The sequence below is a fragment of the Pituophis catenifer genome, unplaced genomic scaffold (assembly GCF_029215685.1).
Source record: "Pituophis catenifer annectens isolate HBS135680 unplaced genomic scaffold, rPitCat1.0.hap2 SCAF_1, whole genome shotgun sequence".
NCBI lineage: Eukaryota > Metazoa > Chordata > Lepidosauria > Squamata > Colubridae > Pituophis > Pituophis catenifer.
The window spans coordinates 77,629,567-77,650,669 of record NW_027256881.1 but is presented as its reverse complement, the minus strand read 5'-3'; the positions used below and the strand labels follow the sequence as shown (position 1 = coordinate 77,650,669).

Here is a 21,103-nt window from a genome sequence, read left to right as displayed (position 1 = left end):
TGAGTACCATCCATAAACCCAGCGATGTTCGTGAGAATATGTTGAGGTTTTTTTTTCTTTATTTTATTTCTATTTCTATATTTTATTTGCATAAAACAAAGAACTAATTAGAAAATAACATTTTTAAACCTATCTCCGTGGTTTCCTAAGGCACAGAACAGAGGAAATAGCATAGGAAAACATTTCTATAGTATATAGGGGGATGATGGAAAAGTTTCTGATTTAAAAATCAGAAACTTTTCCATTCCTCTATAGCTATATTTTTTTCAAACATGACGGCTGGGCAATTCTAAGAATTAAAGTCCTTAAAAGTCGCCAAGTTTGAAAAACGCTGCTCTACAGTTACAAATCTATAGCCACATTCATCCGCAATGTAATTGGTTTATAGAGCCATTCTGGCGGAAATGAAGCAGATTAATATGAGGTTGACCAATCAGGCTTTCAGTTGGGTTTTTTTTTTCTTTTTTGTGAGGACGGAAAGAGACCATGGGAAAAACACGTTAGTTCAAGAGAGGAAAAAGGTGGCGCCCCCCAGCTTCTTGTAGGTCCGGCTAGGTCTCTTCCTGTTAGTTTTCCCAGGCGTGATGGCGTTCAGGAGGTTGGTTCCGCCGCTGAGCAGGGCGGCCAGGACATTCGGGGAACCCGAGTACGGTAGGGGAATCTTCGAGATTCAGATTTTTGATGGAATGTCACATTAAAGCATCGGTGTCTTTAATGTGACATTCAGAAAAACAGGGAAGGAGACTGAACGGTTAAGTCAGCGAGAGAGTTTTCTCTTTTCTAACTCTTTTTGCATGGGTCTCTTTTTGCTACAGTAATGTTATTTTTTTTGAGGTCTGCCCTCTTGGAAGTCTGCGCAAGAATGCAACTTCTGCGATTACCAAAATATTTTGACAGACGGCCATCCTTAGCTGCTTACTCTCCAGATGGTTTTAACTTGAATTGCAGGCAAAATGCTGATTTAAATTATATTGTACTTCTTCGGGGAGTATTAATTTAAGGGAGACGCATTTGTTTTGCTGTAGGTAGTGGGGATTATACTCTATAGCCAATCTAGAAATAAGCATTTTGCAGTTAAATAAACATTTAAGGGACATCTCTGCAGCCTTTCTAAACCACAAATTAGAAACAATGATGTGCCAGGTATTTTTTTAATAGATGGGAATACAAAATGTATTAATAATTTAATGAGATTCAGCTTGTTTAAATTAATAATATTTTTGTCTGTTTTCCTTATTCCCACTTCACCATCAGTCAATGACTCTAGTACATTTTCATTTAGATATATTATACTGATAATCTTTTTGTATTTTTGGTTGTTTTTTAAGACCTTTAAGTATACATTTTTTTTTATTTTCTTGTAGGAGTTAAATTTAATTCTTCTGTTCCCAATCCCATACTTCTTCCTGATGAAGTAGATACAAGAGAAAATGAGATTGTTGCTCCTGAGTTCACAAATAGGAACCCACTTAATTTGGAAAGATTGGCTATAGCAAGAAAGGATCTAGGTTGGAAAACCTCATGGCCAAAACGGGATTATTGGTACAGGTAAATTAGAAAAATGCAAAATAACCTATGTTCAATAATATATAACTTAATTTTGAAGAATTCTTTTTATTAAATATTTATTCTATTCTGAAGAGGGCAAATATGTTGTCAGTGATACTGATGTTGTCGGCCTCTCAATTTTTTCTATCTTAGTGTTCATATAAATCTATAGCAATTCCAGTTTGCTTTTTGATTGATTCCAAATTCCCAATATTGATACTTGACATTTTTTGACTACTAGTTGTAGATCTTGTTTCATTATTATTATTTAAATTTATATTGGGCCCAATGCCCAGTGATCCTGGATGTTTTCCTAATGATTTAATACATGAAGAGAATGACAAAAACAACAAGAAACAAGAAGAGTAGAGATGGCAGAATAATAAACAAGCTGGAAACAAAAACAAAAGCAAACAACCTAGGATAAAAGAAGATTACCAAAGTCTTGGATAAAGAGCCTGGTCTCTTGGAAACACCAGCAGGTTGGGGAACAATCAAATCTTAGAGGTAACCTCAGGGTAAGGGTGCTATGACAAAGAAGGTGCACTTCCAGAGTATTAATGGATGGCATTGTTTAATTGAAGGACTTGGAGCATGCCAACCCTGCCAGATTGAATCAGCTGGCTAGATATTATGGGAGACAGATAAACCTTCAAGTTACTAGGCCCTATACTGTGTAGGGCTTTATAGGTAACAAATAGCACTTGAATAGCACCTGGAAGCAAACTGGCCCCCAATGCAGCTCATGAAGCAGAGATAATATATGGGCATACTGAGATATGCTCACCATTGTTTATGTCACTGCATTCCATTAGTTGAAGCTTCTGGGTGGTTTTCAAGGGTACCTCCAGCGTATTGCAGCAGTCAAACCATGAAATGACCTGGGCACGAGTGATTGAAGAGCTATTGTATTTTGTTCCTCTTATCAGTTTACATTACAGTTTCCTACTCTTTTCTGCCTATTGACGGCAATGCCTTGTGTGAATATAGCAAGTTATAGAGCAACTCAAATAGCAAGCCAGTATACTGAATTTTTAATCAGGGTAGATAAAAATCAATGATTTTTTTTATTTAAATCAGATTTTTTTTATTTTTATCGAATTTATTTTAATAAAAAACTTTTGGGGTAAAAATCTATCGTAAGATAGTTTCCTATTTAAGATACATAAATAATTTAGTTTATTCAGCATGAAATGGAGCTTAGTTATGTAGCATGAGGCTGTATATTCTGCAACACTGGGACTATCGGTGAGTCAACAGTGGGTCAAAGGAGTAGCAGAGATGACAGTTGCTCTTTAAAAATTATGATTTAAATCGAGTTGATTTAAATCAAGCCTTTTTACTAGTGATTTAAATCATGATTTAAATTGTGATTTAAATCAACTCAATTTAAATCAAATCCACCCTATTTTTAATTACTGGGAACTTCTGAACTTGCTTTATATAGTACAGTGGTTCTCAAACTACGGTCTGCGGACTCATGGAGGGGGGTTTTGCGATATCATCACAGGGGGTCTGTAAAGGCTTGAATAAATGTTATGATTTAAATTTTGATTTAAGTCTTGAGGGTCTATGGCAACAAAAGAGGTGTCCGTGGTGAAGAAAAGGTTGAGAACCACTGTTATAGTGCAAAATATGTATTTTCACAGCCTGTGGCACCTGCCATAGCATGGAGTCTAGTGTAGTACATGTAGTCCTCAACTTACAACCACAATTGAGCCCAAAATTTATGTTGCTAAGTGAGAAATTTGTTAAGTGTGTTTTGTCCCATTTTACGACCTTTCTATTCCATATTTGTTAAGTGAAGCATTGCAGCTGTTAAGTTAGTAAGACGGTTCTTAAGTGAACCTGGCTTCCTCATTGACTTTACTTGCCAGAAGATCGCAAAAGGTGATTGCATAACTCTGGGACACTGCAACACTCATAAATATGAACTAGTTGATAAACATTCAAATTTAGAGCACATGACCATGGGGATGCTGCAATGGTCATAAGTATGAAAAATGGTCATGTCACTTTTTTCAGTGCCATTGTAACTTTGAATGGTCACTAAACAAACTGTTGTAAGTCAAAGACTACCTGTATTCCTGTTTCATTATAGTGTACATTTGTAAACCAAATTCAAGACACTACATAGTTTGCTTAAAGTCAATTTGTTGGTACTTGAGATTTCTGTCAGGAGACAGAACATAACAGTCTGTAATAGTCCACATGTTATTTCAGCCACAATGTTTTGAAGTTATATTTATTTTCTTGAATCTTTAAGGTTCTATTTCTGATTATGCCCTCTTTGTAGATGCACTAATGGAATATCTATGATTGGAAAATATAGTTTAGGGGAAAGATTATTGCACTAAAAATGAAGTTTAAAAATAAAGGTTTGTTGTTTTGGGGAGGGAAGTGCAAAGAGACTTGGAGCTCACTTGAGGATCTACCATCACAGAAGTTTCTGCAGGAAATCATATACTTAGCGTGGAATGATTCTATGCTTACCAGAGGAATAATTCTGTTTTCATCAGTGCAGCATATATGCATGTTAATTCATTTGTAATGGCTTTTGTGCCACTCAATTGCCAAAAGTTTTAAGTAGCTTACATCCACCAACACATAGAATTAAAATCAATAAAACAAAATGAGCAAGTATTACAGAATTTAACATTTGATATGCTATCATCAAGGGATAGATTACTATTCAAATCCCTCAAAATCATGTTGAAAAGTCATATATGTTTGACCCTATGAAAGTCCAACAGGAGGATTGTAGTCCAGGTATCCAGAGACAGGTTGTTCCACATAAAGGGAACCATCATTGAGAAAATCCAAGTGCAGATTGCATTTTCTCAAAGACAAACCTTTCACTCAAGGTAACGTTCACATCCTAATACCGACTTTTTCTGTTTATAATTAATGTTTGAAAAGGGAGAGAGAAAGAAATTATTATACAAATAATCTGAGATATGTAGAATTTCAAATATGAGGATAAGATTTACAAGTACAGTACAGGAATTTTTGTTACCGCGAGTGAATTTCTCTGATTAGTAAAAGAAAACAATATTTTGTTTTTCATATTTAACAATTCAGGTTACGATTTGAAAAAACCCAAAAACATGTGGAAGGCTACATTGAACATTGCAGCGGTCATATTGTAGTCTCCGCTTCCACTCGCGAATGGGCTATTAAGAAGCATCTTTATAAAACAACTGGTGTGGCAGCATGTGAGAATGTGGGGCGTGTATTAGCACAACGTTGTCTCGAAGCTGGAATCAACTTTGTGGATGACAAGGTTATAATTCCATGGGAAAAACATGGCGAAGGGGCAAGTTGATTTTTTTCCCTTACTTTGGTTGCTACTTATCCTACGTTTTATGTTCTTGACCACAATATTGTACAGTTTACTTATAGCATGGCTTTCTGTCCAAAGCATTAAAAATGTAAATATGAATGAATGCTTAATGTCAGAGTTGGCATATACTCTTAACATGAGAATTGCATTATTTGGGAGGAGAAAGGAATTGAGAGAACTGTAATTCACTGTGTATGCTGAAAGTACTAATGGAACTGACAAAATTAACAGTTGTGTCTTTCTTTTTAAATGCAAATAGCTGAAACGTTTCAAACAGGCTATGACTGAAGGTGGTGTTGAACTGAAAGAACTTGAAAGAATTTATGATAAGTATGGTAATAAGAAGCGGCCCAAGAAAGTACAGTCTCAGACGCCTGCAGTTCCATCTTTGGAGGACAGTCGATCACACGCTGCTCTTAATACATAATACCGTTGAATCTTTTTATGTTAAATAAAAATCCAACAGATGTACAACTGTTGGCGACAGTTTTGTTTGCTTTCTTGTTAACTATTTTCATAAAATATTACAACAGCATAAAACAATAACCTGCTACAGGTGGTTCCCTAGCCAATGTGTCTATATCTGGGTTTTTTAAAATAAATAAATAAATAAACCAGCCAATATTATTTCTCTTTTTTTAAAAAATGGTAGGTCTGGTGTGCACTCACCTGCAGTAACAAAAGGCTCTTTTATTTCCTTTTACTTTTTAAAATAAACCACTTGACTATGATGGGTGATTTTTTTTAATGGTAGAAACAATCATTTTGTTGCAAATATGTATATATCAGATTTCTTTTGACAGTGTTTAAACTTTATTGGCTCACAAAAGTTAGTACTATATTATGATCTACTTAATGGAAAATGTTGGAAGTTGGTGTTCCAAAATTCCTTCTGGACCTTGAGCCACATGGGATTAATTAAATTCTAGCAGAGTCTGGCACATTTTCTGCTGAGTCTGGAAGCTTAATAGGTTTCATCTCTGTAATAGAAAATTGATTAGGACTATCAAGGGGCTTGCTCTGCAGTATCTTCATTTGCTTCTTTTTGAGCAAACATTTCCCTCATAAAACAAAGGATAAGGGATACTCGGCATAAAGAAAAGAGATTTTATTTGTATTATACCACCATATCAAACTACTACTGCTCTTTAGGGGAAAAAAATCTCAACTATTTGCCTAGATTGCTCATTATTACCACAGCTTTCTGGTCTACTCAGAAGATACCATTTAAAAGGCCTTGATCATTGCTGCAACTAAAGAAGTTGGTTAAGAAAAGTCTGTAGAGGACTTTTGACCCTGAGGACACTGATAAACTGCCAAGTGCTTAAAGGATCCTTTAAAACAGGGGTGTCAAACTTGTGACATATCATAACTTTTTCCCCTGCTAAAAAGGGTGGACGTGGCCGCATCCAGCCCACGGGCTGCAAGTTTGACACCCCTGCTCTAAAAGGAGGCAAATGACCAACTCTGCAAGGAGTATAAATTCTTCCATTCTCCACTATCAGTTAGAGCTGAAGAAGCTGCTTGGATGAAAAGCAAAACGTCTTCAAAACAAAACAGGAAAGTCCCGTTGACTCCTGAAAAAGCACCTTTGGTTAAAGAAAACAAAATACGTATGATTTTACCTCATTCTCAATGACTGCGGACACTATATTCAGCAAGATACTACATTAAGTCAAGGCAGTGCAGTTTTTATTTTCAGTAAGATAATTAAGCAGCCCTTAATTGATCTTAGAGTACCATTTAAACCCATACCTATTATGAGCACAAAAGGAGAAAAAAAACCTGCAAGAATACAGGTAATCCTCAATTTATAACCGCAATCGAGCCCAAAATTTATGTTGCTAAGTGAGAAATTTGTTAAGTGAGTTTTGCCCCGTTTTACAACTTTTCTTGCACCAGTTGTTAAGTGAATCACTGCAGTTGTTAAATTAGTAACACGGTTGCTAAGTGAAACAAACAGAGTAACCCAGTTGGAAGGGACCTTGGAGGTCTTCTAGTCCAACCCCCTGCTTAGGCAGGAAATCCTACATCACTTCAGACAAATGGTTATCCAATATCTTCTTAAAAACCTCCAGTGTTGGAGCATTCACAATTTCTGGAGGCAAATTGTTCAATCTGGTTTTTTAATCTGGTTTCCCTATTGACTTTGCTTGTCAGAAGGTCGCAAAAGAGGATCACATGACCCCAGAACACTGCAATGGTCATAAGTATGGAACAGCTGTCAGGCATCTGAATTTTGATCATATGATCATGGAGATTATTCCATACTTAAATGCTACCTACAAGCCAAAAACAACCCTTATCTATATAAGCGGGTTAATTTCTAAATAGCCATCTGTATTTTAGCCAATAAACGTTTGTTCAAGTCGTTGCTCAGCCCTTTATATCATTGACGGAGTCTAGGCATTCTAATCCTTCCCCAAGGGTTGCTTTCCTAGACGGACAACGAAAAGGATCAATGACCGGATTCAGACAATCGTTTCCAGCCATCGGGGAACGCGGATGCTCAGGGGAAAAGTCTTTAAATACGGAGGGAGGGCGGAGTAGCAAATGAGGCTGGTCCCGCCCACTTCAGCCTCCGAGGAGAAGCGGGAAGCAGGCAGGGCGGGATGGATGTGGGGGCCGCAGAGTTTCCAGAAATGTTGCCTCGGTTAGAGGAGCTTGTCCTGGGCTGCGACTTTGTTGGTGAGGCAGGGGTGTGATATGGAGGGCGAAGCCTTCCCCGTCTTTAAACTACGAAAGAGGGGAACCCTATTGTTCACACACGACTCCACCCTTATTTATGCGTACTAACTTTGGTCTCAGCTGCTATACGGATGGCGCGTTCCTCATTAAACTTTGGGAGGTGTTTTAAATGGAGAAAGCTGTTCTTGATCCCAAGGAAATTACTGGATCTACTTCAGGGGCTTACCAGGATCTGCTTACTGTAGATGGGGGACGGGATCATTAATTGGATTCCCATTTGACCCTTTAGATGACTCTCCTGCTGGGTTATGGATCCTAAAGATGATCTATACAAAATAAATAGAAAATAAAACTCTCACCCAGCCAGTGTAATTTGTACATCATGGTTACATAAATCATACAACTGTGGCTTGTTAAATAGCTGATGGAGCAAATCATGGTTTAGTATATCTGATCACAATCATGATCTCAGCCTATTTTACAGGGTTGTTGTAAGAAGAATATAAGGAGAGGATGTAGGCAAGCATGATGGATTTTATGAAAATAGGTATCCATATGTTGCTATATAGATTATACCTTCTGATTTTTGAAAGATCATAATTTGTAATTGTCTAGAAATCATTGCAGAGCTCTTTTATTTCCGTCCTAGCCAATATGGGGTTTTGAGAGTTGTAGCAAGATCAGTACAGTGTTTCCTTAACAGACTTTTAAGTATTTAATTCCAAGAAAACTTCCAGGATTATGCTAAGTGAGTACAGTGATACTTTGTGCAAGAGGAGCAAAAACACTACCTTGTTTTGTGGTTTAAAAATAAGTTATTTCCTAGGGCAAATGGGTTGCTCCAAATTTGTAAAGTTTGCACTTCCTATTCCCCAGTAAAATAAATCCTTTAGTCATATTTTTTCCATAGTGTGATTATTTGAAGAGCTCGGTTCTGGCATCCTTCCTTTTCTGGTATTTCATATCTGAATCTTATAGTTTATAGAAGAAATGTTGCTAATGTTTAAAATTGATAAAGAAGAATTTTGCTCCAACTGATAAAAAATATAAAGCACATTGAACGGTTTATTAAATGCATTAGTATAGAATATGATAGATGAGAAGATATTGCAAATGATGGACAAAAATCTGTGTGGTGCATTAAAATATAACTGAAATCACTTTACTGAACAATCATAAATGTTTACATCTCTCGAGTTTGTAAAAATCAGATCTAAATTACTTCATAATTTGGAACAGGTTAGAAGGCTGCTATAGTAGTGGATACTCCTTTGGCTTTTTATTTCCTTTTAGCACCTCTTTCAACTTCACTTAGATTTCATACTCGCAGAGTGATGAGAAAATTATTGAAACAGGGAAGCTAAAAAAAACCTTATCTCAAAAACTAGGATTACAGCTGTAAGCATCTTGAAATTCAAAATGAAATTCAATGGTGAAAAAAGTAAGATTCTACATTTAGGCAAGAAAACCAAAATGCACAGGTACAGTATATGTGGTACCTTGCTCAATAGTAGTAACTGTGAGAGGGATCTTGGAGTCCTAGTGGACAACCATTTAAATATGAGCCAGCAGTATGCTGCAGCTGCCAAAAAAGCCAACATACTTCTAGGCTGTATAAACAGAGGGATAGAATCAAGATCATGTGAAGTGTTAATACCACTTTATAAGGCCTTGGTAAGGCCACACTTGGAATACTGCATCCAGTTATGGTCGCCACAATGTAAAAAAGATGTTGAGACTCTAGAAAGGGTGCAGAGAAGAGCAACAAAAATGATTAGGGGACTGGAGACTAAAACATAAAGAACAGTTGCTGGAACTGGGTATGTTTAGTTTGATGAAAAGAAGGACTAGGGGAGACATTATAGCAGTGTTCCAATATCTCAGTGGTTGCCACAAAGAAGAGGGAGTCAAGCTATTCTCCAAAGCACCTGAGGGTAGGACAAGAAGCAATGGGTGGAAACTAATCAAGCAGAGAAGCAACTTAGAACTAAGAAATTTCCTGACAGTTAGAATAACTAATCAGTGGAACAAGTTACCTCCAGATGTTGTAAATGCTCCAACACTGGAGGTTTTTAAGAAAAGATTGGATAACCATTTGTCTGAAGTGATGTAGGGTTTAATGCCTAAGCAAGGGGTTGGACTAGAAGACCTCCAAGGTCCCTTCCAACTCTTATTCTATTCCTATGCTATGCTATTCTTATCCAAAGATCATGAAGAAATCCCTCAATCCCTGTTTTAAAGTTTAGGAGCATGTTACTACTACATATATATTTTTTCAACTCATTAATATATTCAGTATGAATTATTATGAATAACATAAAAACCAGTGGTGAAATCTAAAATTTGTTGCTACCGGTTCTGTGGGCATAGCTTGGGGGGGTAATGTGACTGGGTGGGCGTGGCCAACTTTTTTTTTTTTTTACTTTTAAAAGCATTTTTTCGACAACCTCTTCGGCTTTTTTTTTAACTTTTAAAAGTATTTTTTCTGCCGAAGAGGTTGTAGAAAAAATGCTTTTAAAAATTAAAAAAAAAGCCTCTGATGATCACGTGGCTCAGCTGGGCATGGGGGGGGGCAGGGATTTTTGCTACCAGTTCTCCAAACCACCCGCCTCCATCGCTACCGGATCGGGCGATCCGGTCCGAACCAGGAGCATTTCACCCCGATAAAAACCTACATATGTAAGATTGAGATATATGAATTAAATAAAGCTTTGTATCCATCCTTTAATAATAGTGGAAGGCACATGTTCTGTCTTTTGCAGGCCTTGACATGGAATTCACAGGTTTGCATTCTGACAATCAGCCTAGGTAAGCATGTTGAAATAAATATATTTCTAGTAATGTCCCCATAAAAGTTAGGAACATGATGAACAACATGGAAATCCTTCATATCTTTCTTTTTCCCAGTCTCTTTGATTTACCTGCTGAGTGGTATCGGAAAGGCAGACAGAGCGTTCAACGGTTTACAGTGAATCAACTTGGTGAGCTCTTCTAGTTTCTAAAAGATCGGTTTTAAGATAGTTTAAAATGTGGCAATCAAAAGTTAGAAATAGTATCTGAATAGTATCTAGGTCCATGATGGCGAACCTATAGCACACGTGGCCAAAGTGGCACATGAAGCCACATCGCCCGGCATATGTGGCCTTGCCTGTTTGTCTTCCAGGTTCTGGCATGCATGCGCACACGACGATAAGCTGTCCTTCGCATGTGCGGCAGTGCTGAAAACCAGTGTGCGCATGCGCGCCGGCCAGCTGATTGTCGGGTGCACATGTGCACCAGAACTTGGAAGATTCGCTTTTACAGAGCATGATCCCTTCGCACATGCAGCAGTGCCGAAAACCGGCCTGTGCATGCACGCGGCCAGCTGATCATTGGGCACGCATGCACGCTAGAACCTGGAAGTTTGGCTTTTCTGGAGCATGGCCCCAACAAGCGCACATACGTGCGATGTTTCCGCATGACCTTTTCGGCACTTAGTACCAAAAAGGTTCGCCATCACTGATCTAAGGTAAAGGTAAAGGTTTTGTTGTGACCCAGGCCCAAGTAGTTAGTATTAAATACAAACAGTTCGAAAACAAACAGACTTTATTAGAACAGCTGAGAATTAACTCATTCTCAGCGTAGTCCAAACTAAATTAAAGCAAATTCTTCAAAACAACATTCCACAGTTTATCACTTGACCTTGGGATAATTAGGCAAACTGCCAAAGGCTTTTCTTGGCAAAAGTTCAGAAGCAGAAGATGCCAACAAGAAATGAATACAGTGAAACAAGAACCAATTCTCTCAACGTTGTTTTCCAGCAAAGAGGCCAAGAGCCGTTGCTGGTCTTTTAAGCCTTATGTGAGGGGCCAATCATCTCTTGGCCCTACTCCCGAATCGTCCTCTCTGCTTTATCTGCTCCTGCCTTCTGGAAGCTCTTCTCATACTTGTACTAGGAACAGGCTCCTCCTGTTCCTCTGCTTCTCTACTATCAGCCTCTGGAGGCTCTGAAGTCTGCACATCACTCCCTGAGGGCCCTGGCCCCATCTCTGCCTCCGATGCAGAGCCCTCATCTGGGCCTTCCCCAGCCTCCAGGACTGGCCCATGTTCTTCCTCAGCCTCATTACTATCCGATTCCGCTGCCAGCTCCACAGGCTGCTGGCGGACCACAACAGGTTTCTCTGCACATGCGTGCTAGACATTTCTGGCTCTCGGGGTGGTACTCATCTCCATTTCTAAGCCAAAGAGCCAGTGCTATCCGAAGACATCTTTGTGGTCATGTGGCTGGCATCACTAAATGCCAAATAAATACGTTGGCAGAAACTGGGAGAAGTAACGGGAGCTCACCCTGTTATACAGCACTAGGGATTCGAGTTGCTGACTTGCCGACATTCTGATCAATAAGCTCAGCTTCTTAGCCACTGAGTCACCACGTCCCTTTCACTGAGCTAGGTCATCTTAATTTCTCCCCCAAAAAATTGTTTTTATCTTAAAAGAATACATGTTCTCTTTTCTCTTTCCTAAATTATCTTGAGATATATCTATTAAGGAACGTGGGGGTGGGGGGAATGATGCAACATACAGTATTAGAGTGTAGTGAATTAGCAATCCCTGTGAAGGCTAACGGCAGACAAACTACCCCCACATTCACCTAAGATGTTGATTCATAAATCTTTTACCAACACATTTCTTCCCAAATAGAACATATCTGATGATATGTACAAAGGGGATTGATCCACAATCCATTCATGAAGATGCTAGTTAACATAGAAGTTGGGAAAAAAAATAACACAAAGGAGATCCTGTGATCAGCATATTGCTTTGCAATGAACTGCTTTTTTTTTCTTTTAGGTTTGTCCATATTTTACAAGGGGATGTCAAATGAGTAAGTAAATTGTTTTATTGTCAATTATATTTACCTGATGATAACTTTCGGGTCTTCCCGGCCAGTTAGCTAGCCTTAATTATTTTGGTTGATTTTTATAGGTATATGGCACATTCGTATAACTTCTTCCTATTCCCTGCCACGTTTGGCCGAATGGATTCAGAGTTCTCCTGCCAAGCATCTAGTATTCAATTCCTGTCTCATTATGACTTTGACTATAATAAGGTATATTTTATGTTATGTAATAGAGTAGACAAGGATTTAAGTAGGGAAGAAACTAGATTTCGACTTTGCCTTTAAAATGCTGTTGAAATGCAATATAATAAAATATATTTTCAACATTTCATTTCCAGTGGAGTGATATAGATAGTTAATTTTTATCACTGTCAATATCCCAGGGCCCCTTGAATTACTTCATTCTTTCTGTGCTCCTGTCTCAGGAGGGAGAAGAAGATCCAGCATTTGAACAAGACTCCTCAGTAGGTTTGTAACTGGCCAGTTCCCCAGAAAGATGTGTGGAAGTTGAGTTAGGGCAACTGGACTTCTTTTCTTTTTTTGGTTTGAAATGTTTCACTGCTTATCCAAGTGGCTTCTTCTTCAAACTGAAGAAGCTATTTGGATAAGCAATGAAACATTGCAAACTAAAAAAGAAAAGTCCATTTGCCATGACTTAACTTCCAAAACCTACCTGGATGACTGAGATTCTTCATCAACATTTTCTCCCAAAAGACCAGGGTGAATGTAGGGTAGAGGTTAGTTTGGGATGGAAAGTTTAGTATGGGAGGTAAGAGATTTTAAGGATTCTAAGCGTACCAATTCTCTAACATTCTATCTAAGTAGAATAATTTAGGGTTATTGGATGGGCAAGGAAAACTTAAATCTAACCAAGACTTAAAATCTCAAGGAATAGAAATAGATTGGTGGCCATATTTACAAATTCAGACAAGGTATAAAAAAGATTTGGAAAATTTTGGCTTCCAAAGAGAACAAGAATTGGACAAAATATTATTAGGGACAGAAGAAAAAGTGATAACCAAAATTTACAACTATTTTTTAAGATTCAAAATGGAGGAGGAAACAGTGAAAGATGAAGATAATCTGGGCCAAAAATTTTGGATATAATATCGAATTGGAATATCGGGAAAAATTATGGGAGGGGGAATTATAAATTAATGATGTCAGCAGTTTATAAGGAAAACATGTACAAAATGTTTTATCGTTAGCATCTACCTCTGGCAAGGCTGGCAAAAACGTTCCCCAATAAACAGGCAAATTGTTGGAGATGTAACCATGAACAAGGGACATTCTATCACATGTGATGGATATGCCTGAAAGCTAAGAAGTATTGGATGAAAATTAAAAAATGGTTAGAAGAAATTAGAGAACAAAAAATTGAGATGAAACCAGAACTGTTCTTATTGGGTATCATAAAAAGAAATATAAATAAAAAGACTCAATAGATCATACTCCACATCATAACAGCAGCCAGAATTACATTTGCCCAGAACTGGAAACAGGAAAACATGCCATCAAACGCAATGATAATAAAAAAGGTGCTCGATTGTGCAGAAATGGATAAATTAACTATGGAGTTAAAAAATAGAGAGGAAACAGAGTATTATAAGATCTGGAACATGTAGTATAAATGGCTAGAAACTAGATGTAAAATTAATGCATAGAATAGATATAGAAATCATGTTAAAGTGAAAATCGTATATATTTATGAATATGATAAAGGATATTAAAGGTTAAAGGGATTATGTAAGTATAAGTATATTTAATATATAAAAAATTTACACAATGTATACTAAAGGTGAACAATTGTATAACATAGTAAAAGGTTTTATGTATTTAAATTTTGTATTTATGTAAATACAAAAATTACATAAATGTCTAATACAATAGGCCATAAATGGAAAATATCTAATTAGAACTGATTCCGATAACAATTCCACTTCGGCGGCAGCCATCAGAGCTGAATTGGGACATTTTCCACTGCACACCTACACAATTACTAGGGCGGTAGCCTACTGGCTAAAAATGACTCAGATTGAAGCCAGCAGACTTCCCAAAATCTGCCTAGAGGAACAGCAGATTTCAAATCCTCAAAGGTATTCCTGGCTAACTCGGCTGTCAGAAATATTGAATCGATATGGCGTAGGGTTTCCGTTGTGTGATACACTGAAGCAAGTTAAACAACGGATTAAAGATATACATGGGCAAATGGACATGGCAACTCTTTCAACTAATCACTCCCTTAAGCTTCTGACAGCAGTTAAAACAACTTTTACCCTGGAAAAATATTTACATCTAGAAATGCCATCAGTGGAGAGAGAGCTATTTGTCAAGTTTAGATTTGAACTTTTAGATACCAACGTCAAATTCGGCCGTTACCGGAAAATCCCGTATGACGAAAGAACATGTATATGTGGGGCAAACGTTGTGGAGGATACGGCGCATATAATATTTGAATGTAGGTTGTATGAGGAAGTAAGAAAACAATATCTGTCCCCAATTATAAATAAATTTCCCCACTGGAATGTAAGGCATAAATTATCATTTCTATTGAAGGCAGACTCTCCTCCCCTGGTAAGGGCTATCACTCGCTATCTTAAAAGGATGACAGCAATACGAGTCAGTTATATCGAAAAGAATTTCATTGATTGTAAGAAAGATGAGCTGAGTTAGAGAGGAGCTATCTTATTTGGGTTATCTAGTTTTGGAAATCTAGTTGTTGAACTTCGATATTGTTAAATTTTAAATGTCATATATATTTTTAGACTGTTATTTCTGTAACTGTTTTATCTTTTTCTTTTTCTTTTTTGAAAAGGCCTTCGGGCTATTCAATAAAAGAACTATAGAACTATAAATTCCGATAACTGAATGCTGTAAAAGTGGAAATGTGATTTTAAAACCAAAAAAAGGTTGAATAAAGATTATTTAATAGATAATAATTTAGACCAGTCTTTTTTATATATACAATTTTATGCTAATGTGAGCTATAGAACTAAATGGTTCCTTCCTCCACCCTTTTTGTCAATCAGCAGCTTGCAACATTTTAGAGTTTATCAGATTACTTGACGATAGGATGAATTGTGCTTATTACCAGAGTATAGGTGGTTGATAAATAGTTCAATTTTTTGGGTTTTTTTTTAATCTTGAATTTATGGTTTAATATATGAATATGTCCATGTTGTTATTAGAAGCCAAGCTGAGAGAACCTTTACTTTTTTTTTTTTACTTACCCCAGTACTGTACATGATTTTCTCTTAAGTCAGGAGAAAACGAACTTAATGCCTGAATTCCATACTATGTAGCACTATTTGCCTTTAGTTTCTTAAAGATGGAATCCCTTATATGAATGAAATACAAGAGAAGAAGCTTCAGCATCTGTTATCTGGTAATTGGATGGTCCAAAGGTAACCCTCTTCCACACTATTGTTTCTATACTAATGTTGGGGTTTTTTTCTTCTGGGTTTCTTTATGCACTTAAATAATTGGTTCAAAACAAATATGGGACTAAAAAGTTGCAAATAGCTTATGAATGAAATATTTAGGTGAATTCTTATATTCTTATATTTTGGTATGTATGGGGCAGTTAAAGTGTAAGGGGGAGTGAAGAGCTTATAGTTAGTTTATGTTTGATTATGTTTGTTAAATGCTATACCCTATATTTTGCTCTGGGAAATCTGGGGGGGTGGGGGGGGGGAGAAGGGAATGGGGGGGAGGAAGGGGGGAAATTTGTTTGTAAAAATATTTTAAAACTTTTCAATAAAAAAAGTAATTGGAGTGACAGGATTCTGTTCTTAGAACAATGGCTGTCAACCAATGGCATTCTATAAGAACTGAAATTCAGAAATAGTCTAAAGTGAGACTTCGGTTGTCATTTAAAGTTTTGTGATGATTAACATCACAAAAGGCCTCTAAACATACAGAAATCCTTTGTTGAAAAAGTTTTGTTTATATTGTATGACATTCAGATTCTTTGGTAGATTTATTGGTAGGCCTAAGGATAAATTAAAAAGCAATTCCCTAATAGATAAAAGACCCATGGCCTTAATTTCAGACACTCTCTCCTCACAGTCTTCCTCTAATTGTCTGCCATTCTTCCTGAATTTTTGTCTGTGTTCATTCTCACATGTCTGTGGCCATTTTGCTTTTCTACTCTTGTGAGCTATTATCCTTTATTTAACTTCAAATTCACAGCATTGTTCTTTCTCATCTTCAGTATATGCTTTGTGCTGCATTAGGCAGATCACTACTCATATATTTCCCACTTCTATCTATAGGCTACCTGCTCTGTCCTTCTCCTTTTTGTTACAATTTTGCTAGAGATGGATTCAGTCTTCCTCATTGCAGATACATAACATTTTTATTACATCAAGAAAAGTAATCGGGCTACTAGTAAAAATTGTGAAGCATTGTGAAGGCATCTTGTTGTATGAGAATTGGTATTTACTCACCATTCTATCTGACCACAAAAGTCTGCTGTGGGGAAAATGGGAGGCAGGAGAATGAGACATGTTTGCTGCCTAATATATGCACAGATACAGACAGATATGAAACTTTTGGGATGATACAAAATCATTGGGCATCTACCCTGTTTCCTCCAAAATAAGACATCCCCTGATAATAAGCCCAATCGGGCTTTTGGCAATAAGGCCAAGCACTTATTTCAGGGTTCAAAAAAAATATAAGACAGGGTCTTATTTTCGGGGAAACACAGTAAGTTATTATTTGCTTTGACATCTGAGAGGCTTATTGAGAAGCTGGGTCTTTTTAGAGATTTATTATTGAGAAATAGCGTTAATTTTCTGAGAACCTGAAGGTACTGGAAAGGCTGGGTTGGACAATAGTGTCATTCAATTGTCTTACTCTGCTTACTGTAGTTTTGATAAAGACAAGGTGAAAAAAGTGATTGATCAAGTAACTTCCTGGATATTCTCAGCGGAAGAGGAAGATTCTATGGTTCTGCATGATATTTATGGTATGAATTAAGCTTCTTTCATTTTTAAAATTCTTGTTTATTGGTGCCTTGGAAATATTTTTTATATTGTTCTTGAGTTTAGGGAGCAGTATTCACTTTAAAGGGGTTAATTATAGTTTCAAACCATTTGAACGACATGTAATAAAGACTTTTGCAGATTGACTTGCTTTATGGTATGCGTTGCAAAGATAATATTGTCATAACCATCCCCCCAATCAAATTCAAGTGTATCATTATAATTCTTGATAGCATCTTTATAATTTTTCTGCCACCATTTGTCTTTCAGGAACTGCCTCACCTGGCTTCCTACCCAAACTCTGGACTGTGAGACAGATGTATTCCAGAATTAAAAATTAAAACGTTTAATTTATATCTGGAAAGCCACTTTGTGGCCATAGAGCATGCAAATGTGGGGCTAAAGGATTCAGTCTTTTCCCATTAGGAATTAGACCATAAGAGAGAAACAAAATCTACCTTTATTTTTTAAAAGGAAAGAAAGAGAAAATGTAAACATAATTTAAAGTTAATTTTTTTTTTAAAAAAAATAGAAATTTATGGAAACAAAAAAGATCTTTAAAAGAAATACAATATTCTGGGTAGACCCAAAATTGATTCAGGTCTGGAATAAGCAAAGAGAATATTGCAGTTCCCAAGGATAGTCTACAGGCAAACGATTTGGTCTCTGGACCAGGGGTGAAATTCAGAGACCCAGCAGTGGAAATTTTGAGTAGTTCGGAGAACCGGCAAATAACACCTCTGGCTGGCCCCAGAGTGGGGTGGGAATGGAGATTTTGCAATATCCTTCCCCTGCCACACCCACCAAGCCACGCCCACAGAACTGATAGTAAAAAAAATTGAATTCCACCACTGCTCTGGACTCCTTTGCATTCTTAAAAATGATTGAGGAATCCAGAAAGCTTCAGTTTATTTACGTTAGATCTATCAATATTTACTGTGTTAGAAATTAAACCTGAGAATTTTAAATTATTCATTTAGTTATTTGACTTTGCAGACCACCTGAAAAGTCTTGAAAGGGTCTTGGGGAATCCCCAGCGATCCTCAGACCATACTTTGAGAAGTATTAGCCTGGAGAAAACAAGGTTTTATTTTGGACATGCCTTCAGAATGCATAAATATAGACATTATTTTAAGAGAAGTACAGAGAAATAAAAATGACTTTAGCACAACAAAGGAACTTAAGCCAAGAATATGGTATAGATTCCTGGCTAAAGCATATTAACTGTTTCCACAGAAACTGTTGCAATATTTTCAGGATCAGACTCAATAAAGATAATAGAAGTTAGAGATTTAAATATATTTCTCTTTAATCATAATAGGCATTCTATATTCGCTGAATATTCAAGATAGAAGCAATGAAAATGGGGAGGATGGCTCCTTATATATACAAGGGGTGGAGCCAGGAATGGGAGTGGTAAATTATGAATACATTAAAGTCCAAAGAATAAGTTAACCCCTGATGTTCCATATATACATTATTTACACATTAGAGAATAAGGCATTTACATCTGACAAATCCCCCTCTAAATGCCGGTTCGTTATACAACACCAGTTACATTCAGATTCAGGACAATATAATACATATAATTTAGAAGTTAAATATTTGTGTTGTTTAGAAGGTAAGGGTTTTGTTAATATGTCAGCTAATTGTTCAGAAGTATCACAATGTATTGCTTTGATGAATCCGTCTTGAGATAGTTGTCTCACGTGCTTAAATTTTATATCAATATGCCTGGACCTTTGTCCAATTGCATCGGATCTAGATATTTCAATGGCCGCTTTATTGTCTTCATGCATAATAAATGGTAAAGTAGGTTTCTTCCAAATATCTGTGATCAAATCATTGAACCATACAAGGTTATTTGCAGCTTTAGACAAGCAAACATATTCCGCTTCTGTGGTAGAAGTGGCTACCAGTTCTTGTTTACCAGTATACCAGTAAACTGGACAATCGTTCAATAGAAAAACATAACCAGAGGTACTCTTTCTGCATGATGTATCACCAGCCCAATCTGCATCAGCATAACAAGTAATTTTTGGTTCTTTGTCATTATTGGGTTCCAATATTAAACAAAAATCTAATGTACTTTTTAGATATCTTAAAATTCTTTTGACAGCTTCCCAATGATACAAGGTTGGTCTGCTAACATATCTTGACAATAAATTGAGAGGTAATGCAATATCTGGCCTAGTCCAATTGGATATATAAAGGAGTGAACCTATAACTGATCTGTAAAATGTGTTGTCTTTAAACTCAGGGGAAGATTCATCAATGTTTCTGAGAAAATCAGTTTGCATAGGTGTGTCACATGTCTTGGCATTATTTAAGTTACATTTGTTTAGGAGTTCAATGATTTTATCTTTCTGAGTAAGTTTGAATCCCCTTTTTGTTTTGTTAATTTGTACACCAAGGTATTTGTTCACTCTACCTAGTGATTTCAATGAGAAGTGTTCGTTTAACTTATTTACAAAGATTTCCCTGCTCTCTTTATGCTTTCCAATATATAAAATATCATCCACATAAATTAATACAAATTCAATATGATCATTACTCTTTTTTACAAAGAAACAGTTATCAGCAGTGGTGGCGTTGAAATCCATGGTTTTAAGTACTTTTACCAAACAATCGTACCATCTTTTTCCAGATTGCTTCAATCCATACAGACTCTTATTTAATAACCAAATTTCGTTCTTATTAGTGTATTGACTGTGTGGTGCTCTTACATATATTTCCTTATCTAATTTTGCATGTAAGTATGCAGTCTGTATGTCATATTGAAACACGTCCAGATTGAGTGCAGATGCTACTACGAGAGCTGTTTTGACACTCTCTGTTCTCACTGTTGGTGAATATGTGTCAGTATAGTCTTCTGGATATTTTTGTGCATAACCTTGTGCAACTAGTCTGGCCTTGTATAAGGTATTACCTCCTTCTAAATTTTTAATTTTATAAATCCACCTGGTACCTATAATTGTTTTATCCTTAGGTGCGATCGCAGGTGTGAATACATTTAATCCTTGTAAACTTTCCATCTCTTTTTCCATAGCTAGTTCCCATTTTTCTCTTTCTTCACGGGGAAGTTTCAATACTTCCTCATATGTATTAGGTGTTATTTGTTCTCTATCCATATGCATTATGTAATCTTTGTATTTATTTGGTATTTGGTTTCTATTGTTTCTAATATTTCTTTCAGGTTTGCTATGGTTGTCATGCAAAAATCTAGCTTCCTTTTTTGTTAATGTGTCTGTCTTTATTTTATGCTGACTGTTTGTCCAAGTTTTGGTTTTGTTCTTACTTTTGTTAATACTTTGAATTTCTGTTGTTCCTTCCTCGCAAGATATATTATCTTTGCTTTTATTAGGAAATATTTCATTAAGGTGCAATTTAGACCAATTGGCCTGCTCATGGAACACAGCTGTTCTGGATACTATAAATTTGTTATTATTATCAATGAATCTGTACCCTTTGGTTCCAGTTTCGTATCCCATGAATCTTAATCTCCTGGATACGTTTTCTCCCTTTCTCCTCAATTGTTTAGGTATGTGTACGTCTGCAGTAACTCCAAATATGTGCATGTGTGCTAATTTGGGTTTTCTATTGTACATCACCTCATATGGTGTCTTATTCACAATACTGGACCATGTCCTATTTTGA

General features: G+C 36.6%; 2 protein-coding genes across 2 annotated transcripts in view; both read left to right on the top strand.

Annotated features, from left to right (window-relative positions):
• The first annotated feature begins 490 nt into the window (after nucleotides 1-490).
• Nucleotides 491-5,380, top strand: MRPL18 (mitochondrial ribosomal protein L18). The gene is made up of 4 exons (XM_070951543.1): nucleotides 491-651; nucleotides 1,365-1,548; nucleotides 4,630-4,864; nucleotides 5,151-5,380. Exons 1-4 carry the CDS (start codon nucleotides 585-587, stop codon nucleotides 5,316-5,318), a joined length of 654 nt encoding a protein of 217 aa, XP_070807644.1. The 5' UTR covers nucleotides 491-584; the 3' UTR covers nucleotides 5,319-5,380.
• Nucleotides 5,381-7,488: 2,108 nt separating this feature from the next.
• PNLDC1 (PARN like ribonuclease domain containing exonuclease 1) overlaps nucleotides 7,489-21,103 on the top strand; it is a 42,084-nt gene continuing 28,469 nt past the window's right edge. Inside the window, exons 1-7 of the mRNA XM_070951531.1 lie at nucleotides 7,489-7,579; nucleotides 10,342-10,387; nucleotides 10,487-10,560; nucleotides 12,410-12,443; nucleotides 12,545-12,668; nucleotides 15,777-15,862; nucleotides 17,333-17,430. Coding sequence (XP_070807632.1) covers nucleotides 7,504-7,579; nucleotides 10,342-10,387; nucleotides 10,487-10,560; nucleotides 12,410-12,443; nucleotides 12,545-12,668; nucleotides 15,777-15,862; nucleotides 17,333-17,430 — 538 coding nt within the window. The 5' untranslated portion in view covers nucleotides 7,489-7,503. The remainder of the gene's footprint in view (nucleotides 7,580-10,341; nucleotides 10,388-10,486; nucleotides 10,561-12,409; nucleotides 12,444-12,544; nucleotides 12,669-15,776; nucleotides 15,863-17,332; nucleotides 17,431-21,103) is intronic.